Consider the following 16195-nt stretch of genomic DNA (forward strand, 5'->3'; position numbering starts at 1 on the left):
GATAACTTTAGGAGGAAGTGGCTCATAAGTGGAGAAAGAAGCACCTTTCACTCAAATACATTACAAAGTTTCTTGCACAGCTTATTGCCAGGACAGTGGCCTTGTGAAGGGTTTTTGCTGTATTTTACATATGTCCTGAGTATACTCCGCTATGAATCCCCCACGCCCCTCCGTCCTGCTGGAGAGGTCACTTCTCCTTTTCTGCCATTGGAGTGTGGTCGCTACAGGCAGCGATATGGAGGAACATGGGGGTGTCAGTGAGCAATCACTGGTACCATATATAAAGTACAGCATAAGGCTGGAGCCCTATACATGTGCGCCCGATCACCACTCACCTGCTCAGTGGGCACTCCCAGGTATTCCAGCAGCTGGCGGATCAGCTCCAGCAGCAGAGGCATGGTGCAGCAGCGGTGATGGCGGACACAGGATTCCTTCCTCCTGGAAAACAGCAATGAGAGCTCACTGACCTGGCTGCAGCTATCTATGCCTGCTGGTGCTCTCTGGTATCAGCCACTTTACATGCAAGCTATTGTTCTCTGTGATCAGCCACTTTAGACCGGAAACAGGCTGATTGCAGGGTACATCAGCACTCACCTCACCCCGTCCTCCTGCAGAGGTGAAATGTCTGAACGCCGGGGCTAATGCCAGGCTGAGCACCCCTGTATGTACAGCGCACAGGAGGTCACTCACCGTGTCCGCCCGGGGTAGTGACAGCTCTCCGTGCCTCCGCACAGTTCCGGGACAGGACGAGGAGAAAGGACGAGACTCATTCAAACCCAGCGCTGCGAGATCAGGTTCTGCGCTCTGATTGGACAGTTCAGCTGTGTGATGACATGTGACAGATTCCAGAGCCAATCAGCTGCAGGTGTCGGTGTGGGCGGGGTTAGGTAACGGTCGCCGTGTGTCTGAGGCAGGAGGAGAAGTTGTTGTGTGACCCCGGTGTACGTGCTGCGTCCAGGAAAGCTGAGTGGCCGGTGAGGTGTAAGTAGCCGTATATACATGGAGGGTGGTCGGGTGCTGGAGGGCTCCAGCCAGGGGCGTACCGTACATAGAGGCAGCTACTATGGGTCCCCGTGAGACAGGGGGGCCCGATGTGAAACAATATCAAACCCCTCCATTCCGCATCACAATCTCACCAGTATCTGCATCCTAAGGATGCAGCTACTGTTGAATACAATCAGGCTCGTTCAGAACCTCCAGAGGTTCGGTGGGCCGGAATCAGGACCCACCTCTGGCTGCACTGTGTCCTGTCCGATGCCTCGGTGTCTCCATAAGTGCAGGAGATGAGGCTCCGCCCCCCAGCTCCGGCCTGTAGCTCCAGTGGAGGGGCTGCTCCAGCATGCCCCCTGCTCTCTGCCTCCCCTGCTCCGCTCTCCCCCTCCTGACTTCAGCCCTGCAATTTGCAAGAACACTCTGCAGTTGGGCCCTGGGAGATGGGAGGCTGCACCAGACAAATGCATCATGTGGAATCATCTGCAGAGAGGGTAAGTCCATGTGTAATGTGTGTGTGTGTGTGTGTATATATATATATATATATATATATATATGTGTGTGCAGGTCACGCCACTGCTATGGGACCCGTGAGCCGCACCGCACTGGGCCCCACTTCTGCCCGTTAGCACCCGCGCTGCCCGGTCGCTCGCCCGCACAAAATGATGGGATTGGAAACATCTTCTGATGCTTCCTCCTCCATCATTATTGCTCACGCTGACAGCCGGAGGGGGCCCAGTGTGAGCAATGATAATGGAGGAGGGAGCGTCAGAGGACTTTTCCACTCCCATCATTACTCAACGTATGACGTTATTACAGGGCGCTCGCTAGTGCACACCATTATATTGTATGTAGGCCCATTATACTGTATGGAGCGCTGTGTGGGAGTCACAGATGGGGGATCATACTGTGTTGGGGTCACCATACTTTGTCTTGGGAGTTGAGGTGGGGTACAGTAGGGTCATTATACTGTGCATGTGGTGTATTTCACCATGGGGGTATGTGTTTGGGGGGCACATTTGTTTGCATATACTTTATGGGGGAAATTAAAGGGGAATCTAGGACTTCAATAGGAGGAAATTTACTATGTAAAGGCTGGAACGTTGTGAGATCTGTTCTTCTGTGACACAGACAAATATTTTTTTTTTGGGGGGGGGGGGGGGCAGATAGAACTTCTGCTATGGGGCCCCATGATTTCTATGTACGCCCCTGGCTCCAGCCTCTGGCTCCATGGAGGTGTTCCTGTGTCACTATCAGGGCCAGCATACATTGCATCCTGTGTGCTCCTATGATGGCTCCTGGCTGTGGAGCCGGACTCTGCAGCCTTTCTCACCTGTGATGGAAAAAGGGCAAAAAAGTCTACCACCTGGCCCCTCATGTATGTCTCTCATAGTCACGTGACGCGGTAGTGGGTCAGCCCTGTGCACATACATGTAAAAGTCAGAGCACTGCGCCAGTCAGTGTACATCACCTGCATGTGCCGAGAGGTCACCTGCTTTGTCACACGTGCCCAGCTGATTATCTGCTCATCTTTGTGTTTTCTGCTCTCCAGCTCGGGTCAGAAATGGACGCTGTGTCTGTCGTCGCCCATTTGCGGACCCTGGCTTCTGATCCACAGAACAGATCAAGTATTATGAGGGACAGGAGTTGCCTAGCCGGTCTCATCCTTTTTCTTAGCCACCAGGACACTCAGGTGGTTGAAGCAGCTCTTGAGGTAAGTGCTGGGGGTGGTGGTCAAAGGAACACAAGCACCAATTGAAGTCATTTCTTTATTAACCTCTTAAATGGAATCTGTCGCCCCCCCCCATAAAAATGTATTTTAATGGACTATACAGTGTTGTAGGGGACTTGGCCCCTATAAAAACCATGCTAATCCTTACATGGTCCTGGTACAGTGTCTGAGAAAATAACTTTTAATTGATGTGCAAATGAGGAGGCTTTGGGGCTCCATTGGTGTGGCCAAGAGTTTGGTGCACTGGTACCAGGGCTGTGGAGTGGGTAAGCCAAACCTCCTACTCTGACTCCTCAGTTTCCACGACTCCACATCCCTCATACATGGCTCATGTTTAAGTGATAAATTTCCTGTAGCTCAGATTCATCTCAGCTAAAAGTCTAGACCCTTAGATCAGGAATAGGACAGACATTTATAGGACATTTCATAACTTTCCCAAATTCTTATGAAAAAATATTCCCCACAAACTGCATTGAATGACTGTACCCAATTTATTATATATTTTAGGAGTTGGTCCATTTTATACGAATTCTGACTCCACCAAAATGGACACGGACTCCGACTCCACAGCCCTGACTGGTACACCTCCTCATTTCACACTGGACGCCTTTCCCTGCTTCTGATTCACAGTGCTCGCTTCACAGAGCAAGCACTCTGAATGTTGGCGGCGTGTGTGCGTGCACACTGACACTGCCTGTCCCTGGCCGCACACCCGGATGTGTAGTGCATGGCTTCAGAGTAGAGGAGAGGACAGAGCAGGTATGTGCGGCTTCTAAGTTTACTCAGAGCGTATTTGCTCTCTGCTGTGAGAGATGCACCTACCTGTGCGTGCATACAGACACCTGTCAATCAGGGCAGCAGGCGGGGTGAAGCCACCGGGGACCCGCCTGTTCAGCTAATCTACAGCGTGGTCTTTGGTGGCTTTTAAAGTATGTTTTTCTCTGAAACACCGCATGGTTTCAGAGCTAAACATACGTGGCCGAGATAATACAGCCAGTGCCTGATGCAGGCTGCCCGTGGATTGGCCAGTATGTGTCAGCTGACAGGTTCACTTTAAGACTGGCATTGTACATATCAATTTAAAAGGGAATCTGTCAGCAGGTCTTTGCCATGTAATCTGAGGTTAGCATAGTGTAGGGTCCCAGTCACTGATTTCAGCGATATGTCACTTATTAAGTTGTGTGCTATTGTTTCAATACAGTGAGTGTTTTATCAACAGAAGATTAACACTACAGGTCTGGTGCCAAGTGGTCAACTCCACCCCTTTCACTGATTATTGCCAGTATGCAATGTACAGAGAGATACCTGCTAATCGGGGGTGTGGGTGGGATTATCCTTCTGAGCTCTGCTACATCTAAAGACGCTGATTATATCACAACTGCTGCACCCAGTAAGCGAGGTGACATGCTGCTCAAATAGAGGTCTCTTTTCCTACATTATGCTGCTGTCAGATGAGGTAACAAAAACCCACTGACAGATTCCCTTTATGGGGATGGTGTGTTACCTAAGCAGCAGGGCTGTGTTGGTGGAGTCTGAGCCCATTTTGGTGGAGTCGGAATAAAATGGACCGACTCCTAAAATATATAATAAGTTGGGTACAGTAGTTCAATGCAGTTTGTGGGGAATATTTTTTCATAAGAATTTGGGAAAGTTCTGAAATGTCCTATAAATGTCTGTCCTATTTCTGATCTAAGGGTCTAGACTTTTAGCTGAGAAGAATCTGTGCTACAGTAAATTTATCACTTACATATGAGCCATGTATGAGGAAGTCGGAGGTTTGGCTTACTGACTCCACAGCCCTGTGCATGATTGCTGCAAAGTATGTTTTCCTCTTGACCCTCCCTTGTTTCTGAGAAAATATTTTAAATGATGTCCAAGAACCATAAGGAGAGAGATGTGATTAGTCTGATGTGATAAGGGACTCCCTCAGTCATCTGGAGTGGGGCGGAAAGAAGCCAGCTGAGTACATAATTAAATTAGCTGGGTCTCTCCCTATAGTCTCTGGCTGGTTTTTCAAACCTACCTGTCTGCAATCGCACAGCCAGGCTCTGATTCATCCTGCGCGTGGTTCGAGCAGCATGAATCGAATGACAGACCCCTTTACTATTGAAAAGCCTGCCCGGGATTCATTTGTGGTAACAAAGAATTGGCCATTCATTAGTTACATAAAATAGAACATAATTGGAGGAACACTATAACTGTCACCCTTGAAGCCAATTTTCTATATAACGGTATTACATCTTTTACAGGCAATTCACTACTTGTGTGAAAATCCTAATCACTGTAAACCACTGAGGAGTGAGCTAGGTATGATGGTGAGCCTGGAGAACATTAAGAACAGGTAAACTCATTGCGTGTAATGCTGGGGCTGAGCTTGTGTACAGCTGTCGTGAAGTATTAGCTGGTAGTAGTGATGTCCGTACAAAGTGAGTGTACATCCTGCAGAAATGTAGACAGACCATAACTGTCACTGTAATGCCCTGGATGTCTGGGCACATGGGCCTGTGTTTTTGTGTAGTCCTCACTGGATTGTATGCCTTGGCATATGCATCCTTGTTCGGACAACTCTCTCTGTAGCCAGTCTTTTGATGATCTTCATATTTTTCATACAAATTGTCATGAATTAGATGTAGTCCACCATTAGCTCTAGTGTGTGTGTACTAGACAAGCGGGTGTTGCGTATCTAGAACAATTTTCCATTTTGTAATATTTAAAGGGGTCTTCCATTTTCAGGAAAGTTGTGTATGTACACGCAATTTTTTGTAAAAAAAAATGAACTGTATTATGCATCCTCGAAGGGTCCAGTGCTGAGTGCTGCTTCTCCGGGTGTCTGTTATTGTCTGCAGTGCCGTCATCACGCCGGCAGCGCTGAAGCCAATCAGTGACCTCAGTGGCTTTGTCCTTGTAGACAGCATTAGCCGCTGACCTCACTGATTTTCTGCAGCGTTGTCATCGTGATGTCAGTGCTACAAATAATAAAATAAGAGCCATGGTGAAGACTCGGCAGTAAGTAAAGCACAGTTTATTTGTTTCACAACAAATTGCACCTTGGGACACAACTTTCCTGAAAAAAAAACCAACAGCCAGACAAATAATAATAAACTCTTTAATGTTTATTAAAGGGGTTGTCTCATATTTGCAAGTTAATATTGCAAAGTGCTTGTAAAATCGGGGCAACTTTGCAATTTACTTATACTTTCCTCTTTGTTAAGAACGGATGGATTTTTCCTTCAGTTTACAGCTTATCGCCGAGGTTATTGTCCACTTCTGCAGTGGCCAATTTCCTAGGCTGCACTGATGGCGGCTTTTCCAATGCGGAAAGTGTGTTTTTTGGGTGAGCTGCTCAGTCATACCGCTGGAAAGAACCGTCAGTCTTCAGAAGCGCACTGCTCCCTAGGAAGCCAGGAGGCCGAGAGGTGGCGCACTCCTGAAGAAAGAGGAGGATACAACCCCTTTAATCAGTACTTTTTATAGTTACCTTTTCCAATGAAGAACAAGATGACAGCAGAGCTCTCCTGTGATATATGCATAAATTCAATTTTTTTTTTCAGTGACACGAGTAATCGTAGCAAAGTACTCGCCCATCGGATTCAGGTGTCATTAAGTGTGCCAGGTCACTTGCATACACCAGAAACCAAGAACAAGCAAAACAACTTACAGTTCTTCATTTCAAGTGCAAACAAAAGAGCCAAAACCATAACACTCCACATCCATGGACTTGATGATCTGGTAAGGGTCATCTGTTTGATATTGCCATACTCCGCACAGAATTTACTATAGCTTCGATCCACTTTTTAAAAAGGCGTCCAAGATTATTATTTTTATTATTTTTAAAGAGAATGGCTTTAAATATCTCTCTATTCAGGTAAATATTAGGCTGCAAAATTCTGCCTAATTTATTTTATTTATTTTTTTTTTTAGTAGGAAGAAGTGACAACTATGGACTCCTCTAGTCATTCTTATCAGAGTATTTCTTACATTTCAGGATAGGAAATACCTATGTGAAGAAGCATTATTAAAGGTGAAAGGTGTGATCAGCTTTACATTTCAGACAGCAATCAGAAGGTGCACTGTGCGAGTGAAGCCAGACCTGGCCACAGAGGTAGGAGAAAATGAAAAAATATTTTCTCATAACTTGGGATTGCTGTTTTGTGGAGAAAAAAAATTACACTGCTGTCTCACCAATTTCCAATTTTCATTAAAAAAAAGTGTGGTGGGATTTAGTGGGAGGGATTGATGTAAATTGTAGCGGAAATCTACGTCAGTTCATAACTGTTGGAGTTTGTGTTGGTGCACATGCAGCACAAGATGTGCCAAATTTATTATGAGGCATATACCGTATTTTTTGGATTATAAGACGCACCCCAAATTTCGGGGTGGAATATAGGCAAAAAATATTTTTCTAAGATGGGGGTCCTTCTTGGTCTTAATAGGTACAGTATCTTACCGGGGGCAGTGGAGCGAGGGTCACAGGAGGCAGGGTCCTTCAGGAATACGGTGCTCCAGCAGCGGGGAGTTGCGGTGGAGCAGGATTGCAGGGCCCTCCATTCCCTCCCTCAGGAACCTGGCGGCTGCAGCAGAAGAGATGGCTGGTGCCTGGCTGATGCCCGGTCCATAGCTGGGAGCCTGGCTGAGGCCCGGGGCTTGGCGATCGGGACCAGTGGTGGTGGTGGCGGCTGGGGGCCAGCGCGGGTTGGACTGGCTGCGGGCAGTGTCAGGCTGCAGGCTGGTGCCAGTGAGCGGCGCAGGTTTCCGGTGTGCGCAGCCATCTTCCTGAAGCTGCGATCTACAGGAAAATGGCCGCCCAAGCTACAAGTCAGCGCATGCGCCGGCTTGGGCGGCCATTTTTCTGTGGATCACAGCTTCAGGAAGATTGCACTTTTTAAAAGGGTGCAAGAAATGAACTGGATTTTGCTAGAAAGGGTTCACAGATAGAATTGTGTTAGTTACGGAGCCTGTCTTGTCCAGTGTTGCCATTAACGTGCAGATATAGGGTTAATACTGTTATGAAGGTTCCCTGCCATAGTGCTGAAAGTGCGGTGCCTAGGAGAGAATTAACTTTATTTCTCCCAGGAGCTGGCGACTTTCAGTCATGCAGGTGTATTAGTAGAAATGACAGTCACTGCTCACAGCACTGAGCGAAGCGGCTGTGTCCGGGCCCCGGCACTGACTGACCGCTAGCTTTGCACCGATGCATTACTGAGTACGGGGATGTGCCATCTTAGTGCTGTGAGTAGTGACTGTAATTGTTCCAGTAATGCCTGCTTGACTGAAAGTCGCCAGCACCTGGGAGAAATAAAGTTCATATTCTCCTGGGAGACTCACTGCCGCTGGCCACCTGTTAACCTGCAGGTTAATAGCATTATTCGACCTGACAGACAAAGAAAACCTGACCTCCCAATATGTTTTGTTTTTTTTATCTACTGTATTTTTCGGACTATAAGACGCACCGGACCATAAGACGCACCTAGGTTTTAGAGGAGGGAAGAAAAAAAAAAAATAAGCAAAAAATGTGTTCATGATGCACTTTTAAGGGGGAGGGGGTCTTCTGCTGACACGGGTATAGGGGTAATGTCCCCCAATTCTGACAATATCCCCCATCCTGGTATATCTGCCCCCCCCCCCCTTCCTTTTATGCCTGGCATCCCTCTATCCTGGTATGCATGGAACCCCTCATCCTTATCCTGGTATGCATGGAACCCCTCATTCTTATCCTGGTATGCATGGAACCCCTCATTCTTATCCTGGTATGCATGGAACCCCTCATCCTTATCCTGGTATGCATGGAACCCCTCCATCCTTATCCTGGTATGCCTGGCATCCCTCCATCTTTATCCTGGTATGCATGGAACCCCTCATCCTTATCCTAGTATGCATAGCACCCCTCATCCTTATCCTGGTATGCATGGAACCCCTCATCCTTATCCTGGTATGCATGGAACCCCTCATCCTTATCCTGGTATGCATGGAACCCCTCATTCTTATCCTGGTATGCATGGAACCCCTCATTCTTATCCTGGTATGCATGGAACCCCTCATCCTTATCCTAGTATGCATAGCACCCCTCATCCTTATCCTGGTATGCATGGAACCCCTCATCCTTATCCTGGTATGCATGGAACCCCTCATCCTTATCCTGGTATGCATGGAACCCCTCATCCTTATCCTGGTATGCATGGAACCCCTCATTCTTGTCCTGGTATGCATGGCACCCCTCATCCCCGTCGTGGTATGCATGGCGCCCCTCATCCCCGTCGTGGTATGCATGGCGCCCCTCATCCCCGTCGTGGTATGCATGGCGCCCCTCATCCCCGTCCTGGTATGCATGGCGCCCCTCATCCCCGTCCTGGTATGCATGGCGCCCCTCATCCCCGTCCTGGTATGTAATGGCGCCCCTCGTCCCTGTCCTGGTATGTAATGCCCCCTTCAGTGTTACCCTGGTATGTATGGTGCCCTCATGCTTATCCAATAACTGGCTTGCGCACACTTGACTCTGCCCACTTACCAAGAGTCGTACACCATGTACAGTAGTCGGATTAATAGAAATATAGCACAATGCAGAGTTATGGGAATTGTTTTATGCAGCATGCAGATATGTCAGAAGAGTGGACAGCTAGCTGTCAACGACATGATACTGTCTTGTTGAATTCAGATTCTCATTGTTCTGCCTTGTGGAAATAATGGTATCCTTCAAAAAGCAGGTGCGTTATGAATACAAAACACTTAAAGCAAACCTGTAATAAAAAGAAAATGCAATGGGATCTGTAGGCACCATGTTATAGAGAAGGAGGCGGTGAGCATAATGATATGATTTTGTGAGAAAAGATTCAGTATAACCTGTGACTTATTCATTTATACCTCTGCTCTTTCTGGGACTTCCGATCCAGTGGGCGGTCCTATCAGTGACTGACAGTTATTTTTGTATGCACACTTGTATAAAGACAGCTGTCAGTTATTGATGGCCCCGCCCACTGGACCAAACATGCCAGAAAGAGCAGAGTATTAAATGATGGAAATACAGGTTATACCTAGTCTTTTCTCACAACACCATACATCTATCTGCTGAGCTCCCCCTGCTTTATAACATGATGCCTGCAGATTATACTGCATTTTCATGGTGACCGGTTTGCTTTAAGGTATGTGCACACAGAGTTTCATTTGTATAGTAAAACAACTTGCTGTTCATATGTTCAGTCTTTTGATCACGTTTTTCTGCTTCAGGTTTTAAAAAACACCTGGTGGGAAACAAAGTGCATCTCACTTCTTTTTAAGCGTTTCCTGATGGAAATCACTCAAAACTAAGCACTATCCATTCAAAAGACTGCCTAATAAATTTAGGAAAATACCTCTACCGAAATGATTCAAAACTGCTACAAGAAAATAAACTACACGTTGTTTGGCGAGTGTTTCTGACTCGCCCAGGGGAATATGGGGGAAACTCTGTACCCAGGCCTTGACCTTCTGTGGGATGTCACGGCAGTCGGCTCCCAGGCCCGTACCCTGGGGTCACTCTTTAAAAGGGGCTTGTTACTTGAAGGCATGAATAACAACAGTTTTGTCTCATGACGCCACCTGTGGTTCCTGGTAATGGGTACCAGCGCTGCTGCAGACCTCCGGGGGTGATGGGATGGCAGCTGGGATGCTTCAGCTCCCCACAGGCGGAGCGGGCCCCCGGGGCAGGGTTGATGGAAGGGATGCAGGTGAGAGGTGGCCCGGTCGGGTCAGGGGGAATGACGGTCACGCACACAGGGGATTCGCTTCAGTACCTTTACTGGTGTAAACGGCAGGTATGGTCCAGGGTACTTAGCAGGAAGGGTGCACTTCTGGACTCTCCCCAGTGAGCGGGTATTAGGCCTCCTGATCCGTTTCTTCCTCTCTCTAAAGCTCCTTGCCAGCCTGGAACTAGGTCTAGCTTCTGTACTGTTTCATTCTCTCATCTGTCTGCTTGGTAGTAGAACTTTTCTTTGGCTACCACTATCCCTGGACGCTGGGGCCTTCGTGGTTCCTAGTTCTTTAGATGATTGTAGCTTCAGGTTGACCAGGGGTCTGTAATCCTCCTGGTATGCCGGTCATGCCTACTGGGTGTAGCGGACCCTGTAGGCGCGGACCCGGTGTCCGGCTTGTGTTCTGGGGTGAGCTTCAGATGCTCCTCTGCCCCCTTAACTCCTCGCCTCCGGCCACACTCTAGGCCCTCAGGCTTCAGCACGTGCTTTAGGCCTTGGCTTTCCCTCAGCACAGCAGGACAACAGGTGCTGCCTCTTCACTGATCTCAAGTGCCAGCACACTCTGCCTGCCTAACTGCTCCCTCTGGTGGTATGAGGTGGAAGGGTGGAGGTGTCTGTGTGTAGTAAGGGCCTCTTGTGGAGAAGTCCGTCCATGCACCCTTTTGGGTCCTTTGGTACCTGTACTAGCCGGATGCCACATTTCAACACTTTACAAATACTCCTTGTGCACATAGCCTTACTCTACCAATTGATCAGTTTAATTAAAGAAATTAAGATTGTGTTATTTGTGCACATTTTAGCAAGCAAGAAAAGGAAGCTCTGACAAGAGGCAGTCGATCTGCTAGCTAGTTCTATGCATTCAGCATTGAAATTGCAAAACAAAGATTGAAAAGTCGTGGAATTATGACAATCACAGGATGGATAGATATGTTACTAGCCCATGTTGACAAAATGGAAGAAAATTTTTCAAAACTGCTCGATTTATTCAGCATGGAGTATGAGTGCCACGTGCAGAAATACAATTAAACACCTCGGCTGCTATCAGGGTAGTTATTAATGATTGTCTGAGAAATGTTCTGTTGCGCTGAATGCACTTAGGCACTCAAATCATCAAGATCCGCTGCTGGCAGCTCCGTTTTGTAATAGACAATGACATCCCAGGTGTGCTCAATGGAAGACATGTCCAGAGACGCTGCTGGCCATGGCAGTATGTTTAAGCCTTATAGGTTTCTCAAAATGGCATGAGCAGCATGGGTCCTGGTGATCAGGGCTGTGGAGTCGGTAAGCCACAGTTGCGACTCCGACTCCTGGATTTTATCAGGTTCCGACTCCTTCATAAATGGCCAATTCGTAACAATAAATTTACTGTTGTAAAATATTAACATCGTGCTTATTCAGTTTCTCACCATCATATAAGTAATCAGACGACTTAGAGCAAAAACTATATTTATTAAAATACAATTAGAATATAGCAAATAACTTTTATAAACTTTTATAAACTCTTGTAAGTAAATATGCAATAAACACTGTTATGCAGTTAATAAGAAGAAATCTATAAATTTGTCCTCAGAAAAAGTATTTCCTCTGTCAGATCCTCCTTCATGGATGCCCTCAAATCTGATCTAATTATTTTGAGAGCAGAGAACAACCTCTCTACACTAACTTGGGTTGGTGGCAAAGCAGTAACCACTTGGGCAACATCTCTGACAATGTCAGGATACAGAGGAATCGCTTGTTGCACTGTTATTTTTGATGAATGGTCAAATTTCTCAATTTCTTTTAGTGCACATGAAAAATTCTGCTGAAATGTACTGGCTGTGTTCTTTGATGGGGATGACTCTTCTTCTATGCGGGAACGCTTTGCACAGTCCTTGTGATCCAAATATTTTTCTAAATTAAATTCTTCATCAGTTGATGATGAGGGTGAAGATGTGGCAGGACGACCAAATTCTTCTTGTTCCTCCTGACTGTTCTGCAACCCTTTCATCCTTACTGCTATTTCAAACAGAGCTTCTTTTCCTTTAGTTAGCTGTTGATCATCTAGAAGAATCCGATGCATTGGGTCTACATAAACAGCTGCCAAAAGAATGTTATTTTGTAATAGTAGCTCCTCTCTCCGTTTCATTGATGTAGCGATGCCACTTGCAATTAACCCTCCTCTTTGGGACAGGCGAAACATCAGGTTCTTCCACTCCTTTAAGAAAATACCTGGAGTTAAGTCCTCTGCTAGTAATTTTTTAGTCACTGTAAATGGGTGCTCTAGCAATTTTTCCAGCTCAGTCGCCTGATGCCACTGACTTTCATTTAGCGTCAGTTGAGGGTTAGCCATGTCTACAAGAAAGGTTTTCAGTTCAACCAAGCGCTGAATCATTAAGTACTGCCCCATCGTGTGGCTTGATCAATAATTGCCCCTTTTCCAGCACGTCTCTTCAAAATTGAGTCAACTTTAGGGGTTCTGACAACAGTAGCCAATTTTCTCACCTTGCCAATCAGTGCAGCAGCATGTCCTTCTTGCAGACAGTCTCTTATAGCCAGCTGTAGCATATGCACAACACAGCTCATGTGATGAATGAAAGAATGTATTGACACAGTTTCAACAAGATCATCTAAACTATCATGTTGCTGTTCATCTGAAGCAACTTCAGTTTGCTCCTCAGTTACAATACTGTGTTCCTCTATTTCAAACATTTGTGTCTATGGACCCAGAATGTTCTTCTAGCTGCCGGTCACCATCATTACTCTCATTCATTAGCTTAATAGTACTTATCATATTTGAAGCATTGTCAGTTACGACAGAAAGAACTTGCTCTTTTTTAAGTTCATAGTCTTGCAGAACCTTTTCCACCAAGACCTGGAGAAACTCACTGGTGTGATGAGCTTTGGTGTCTTTTACTGCCAATGTCTTGGTAACTATTTCATTTTTGTCACAAACAAATCGGACATTGATGGCAAAATAGTTCACTCTGTGACGTGTGCAGGCATCCATTTTAAGAAACAGAAAGCGTCCCTTGAGAGTTTTTTTTAAGTTCTTCCTTTTGTTTAAAAGCTTCTTCGATTACTAATTTTCTAATACTCTCTCTCTCCAGAGAAACACCAAGCTTGCGGGCCATTTCCCCATTCAGACACATAAAAGCTGGTCGTGAAAATAATGAAATAGGCACACTATCCTTTACAACAAGCTCTATGATCTGTTTTTTAAATGTATCTACTGTCATTGTCACAGTAACTTTGTCACTGACAAAATATCTTGCAAGTGATGGCTGCAAAGTTCTCTGCTCCTTTGTTTGGCTGGAAGAGCTGGGCACTGGTTCATTGGTTTGGATGCAGTCTTTCTCATCCATTGCTTTCTGTACTTCTGGATGAAAGCGCTGTAAATGTCTCTTTAGATTAGAAGCTCTGATAGGAGCATTTTTATCTTTGCCTGAATATGCACTGATCTTGGCTTCACAGCATTTGTTTTCGTCTGGATCATTTGTCATACACTGACAGACATTATGTTTTCTATCTTGAGTGATGGTGAAATGTTCAAATACAGCTGATTTAATGTGACGCTTCTTTGACATTCTCAGGTTTTTAATTCTGCATTCACAATCCAAATGACAATTGTTTTTCCTAAAAACAATTGTACAAAATTATTGCCAGGTCGTACAACTGATATAGTGGTCAGTAATACTGTTATTCCTCATGTACTCACAGTTAACTGATGCAAAGTTTGTTGAAAGGATAATACTTCTTACAGTCTTCCTCTTCTGAGTAGCAGCTGTGAGATGCTTGGAAGACGCACACCTAGTAAACATCTAGTCTAGAGGAGGAGCTTTACTACTAAGAATTTGCAACACATTTTCACTTTCCGTTTCATACATTGTAAGTAGGGGGGTTGGGGCAGCATGAGGTTAACCAAGTATAAGATTAGATAAGGGCAGTGGAGAACAGTGACACACAAGAAGTAAGAAATGTCTCTATCTCCAGCAGAACTGCTTATCACTGTTGTTCATAGTTTGATAGAACATATATATTTGAGTAACATTTATAAAATTCATATGAAAGTTCAATTATGAAATATTAATACATTTTTTTTTAAAGCTGGAGTCGGTACATTTCTACCGACTCCGACCAAAACTAACTCCGACTCCACAGCCCTGCTGGTGATGTCATGTCCATTGTTTCATTTGCATATCATTAACATATCTGTCAATCCTGTGATTTCCATAATTCCACGACTATTCCTTCTTAGTGTTGCAATTTCAGTGTTGGCGAGTGTATATTCTAGTGGGGTATGTGCTCTTACGTAATATTTCAGCTTCTACAGATCTGAAGTGTGTTAGGAAGTCGTCATGGTTACAGTAATCTTCTTACAACATTTGTCATTTTCTTTTTGCACCCTCTCCCAATGAATGTACATGGATTACACAATTGTTCTTGTTCACAGTGTTTAACCTCGGCAATCGCAGAAACAAAAGTTCTGAAGGCACAGCAGGTGATCAAGAATGACTACGGTAAAGAGGTACGCTCAAACACATTTTAGCTGACGGTTTGGTATCTAAAACTGTTAGGCTTGGGCTAGCCAGCAACTCTGCTCACATAGCCAAAAACATTTGTGCAACTTACTGTTGTGCTGTTTTAGAGATGTGGTTTGACTGACAAAAACCACAGGCAGGTTGCCATAAGATCACATGTGACTTCTGCTTTAGTTCATTTGCTTGGTCTGGTACCTGGACACCGAAAGGACCTGTTGCTCTAGTAAAGCCAGAGTGAGTGTTCCCATGTGTGATCGTTGTCTTCTGTGCTCCATTTGTGTAGGTTTATGTACCGCTGCTAACTACGAACAATCAAGTGGAAAAGCGCCAGTGCTTGCCAGACTATTTGCCGGAAGAAGAAAGTCCTCAGAAAGATCTAGAAAAAGCTCTAGCTCATCCAGCAGCAAAGGATGAGACCCGTGGAAGCTGGGTAAACGCTGCTGCCAGTTTCCTTAGTAAAACATTTTACTGGTGACGTACAGGAAACGTTCAGCTGTGTTACTACCCGGAGAACTGTGTACATATCGTCCTATATGTATTTTATATGTGATCTCCTTACAGATGAACAGAACACTAGAAGTTTCCTTATCTTTCCATTCATTTTTAACAAGAGACTACCTGAATCTGAGATACACAGCAGGGTCCTCCTTAGAATTCTTGTAGCTAGAAGATTCTTGGAAGTTAGTGGTAGCATTCTGTAAGATTATTTTAAGAAAATGCTTCCAATATGTTTATCCATGTAGAGAGACTTCATTCTAAAGTCACATTTCCTTCGTGCTGTTATTAAAGTCATTAGACCCACAGACCAGTGTTGTGCAAAAAATGTGCCCCTATTACACTAGCATAAAACCACTTTAAGGATGTTCATATTGTACATGATGCCATTGTCTCAGGTTAGCAATCTATTGCTCTTCTAGCACTTATTACTGTGCAGTCTAATGTCAGTTCTGTATGCATGTCTGTTCTCAGCATATTAATAAAATATTGGCATTGTTCATGTATGATTCCTAATTTGGATTGGTGCATTTTGTTAGCGGCGGAACCCAAGTGTGTTACATCTCATCAGAATAGCAATTTCATTAGAAGAACAGTAAGACATTCAGCAGAAACCATTTCAACAGTAAATGGGGAAGAACTCTCAAAATTGGTGCAGAGTAAAGGGAAAACATTTTGGAGGAGATGTAGATTCACTTAAGAGCTGGCTATTTTCTAAACTGGTCAAGATAACAACC

At 45.3% G+C, this 16195-nt stretch overlaps 2 protein-coding genes across 4 annotated transcripts in view; one reads left to right on the top strand and one right to left on the bottom strand.

Moving 5' to 3' along the window:
- MTFR2 (mitochondrial fission regulator 2) overlaps positions 1-811 on the bottom strand; it is a 46702-nt gene extending 45891 nt beyond the window's left edge. Inside the window, exons 1-2 of one of the 2 annotated variants that reach the window (XM_073671295.1) lie at positions 691-811; positions 336-438 (exon numbers count right to left, since the gene is read on the bottom strand). In XM_073671295.1, coding sequence (XP_073527396.1) covers positions 336-438; positions 691-770 — 183 coding nt within the window. In that variant the 5' untranslated portion in view covers positions 771-811. Of the gene's footprint in view, positions 1-335; positions 439-594 lie in introns of both variants that reach the window. The other variant, XM_073671296.1, reaches the window with a different exon arrangement.
- Positions 812-846: 35 nt separating this feature from the next.
- Positions 847-15974, top strand: LOC141258220 (armadillo repeat-containing protein 1-like). 2 transcript variants are annotated; one of them, XM_073673233.1, is made up of 7 exons: positions 847-981; positions 2543-2704; positions 4972-5063; positions 6274-6451; positions 6708-6824; positions 14876-14950; positions 15247-15974. In XM_073673233.1, exons 2-7 carry the CDS (start codon positions 2555-2557, stop codon positions 15436-15438), a joined length of 804 nt encoding a protein of 267 aa, XP_073529334.1. In that variant the 5' UTR covers positions 847-981; positions 2543-2554; the 3' UTR covers positions 15439-15974. The 2 variants fall into 2 exon arrangements, with proteins under 2 accessions (XP_073529334.1, XP_073529333.1); XM_073673232.1 differs by lacking the exon at positions 847-981 and adding an exon at positions 1312-1484.
- The last annotated feature ends 221 nt before the right edge of the window (positions 15975-16195 follow it).

Source organism: Phyllobates terribilis, unplaced genomic scaffold (assembly GCF_046119375.1).
Source record: "Phyllobates terribilis strain yellow unplaced genomic scaffold, ASM4611937v1 Scaffold_3__8_contigs__length_932513732, whole genome shotgun sequence".
Taxonomy (NCBI): Eukaryota; Metazoa; Chordata; class Amphibia; order Anura; family Dendrobatidae; genus Phyllobates; species Phyllobates terribilis.

What these genes read in the sequence shown, in the direction of transcription:
- LOC141258220 (XM_073673232.1), top strand. Translation starts at nt 1,434, where the DNA reads ATGGGAGGCTGCACCAGACAAATGCATCATGTGGAATCATCTGCAGAG. An exon ending in CTGGAGAACATTAAGAACAG is followed by an intron (nt 5,064 to 6,273) that starts GTAAACTCATTG and finishes TTTTTTTTTCAG; the next exon opens with TGACACGAGTAATCGTAGCA. An exon ending in TCCATGGACTTGATGATCTG is followed by an intron (nt 6,452 to 6,707) that starts GTAAGGGTCATC and finishes CTTACATTTCAG; the next exon opens with GATAGGAAATACCTATGTGA.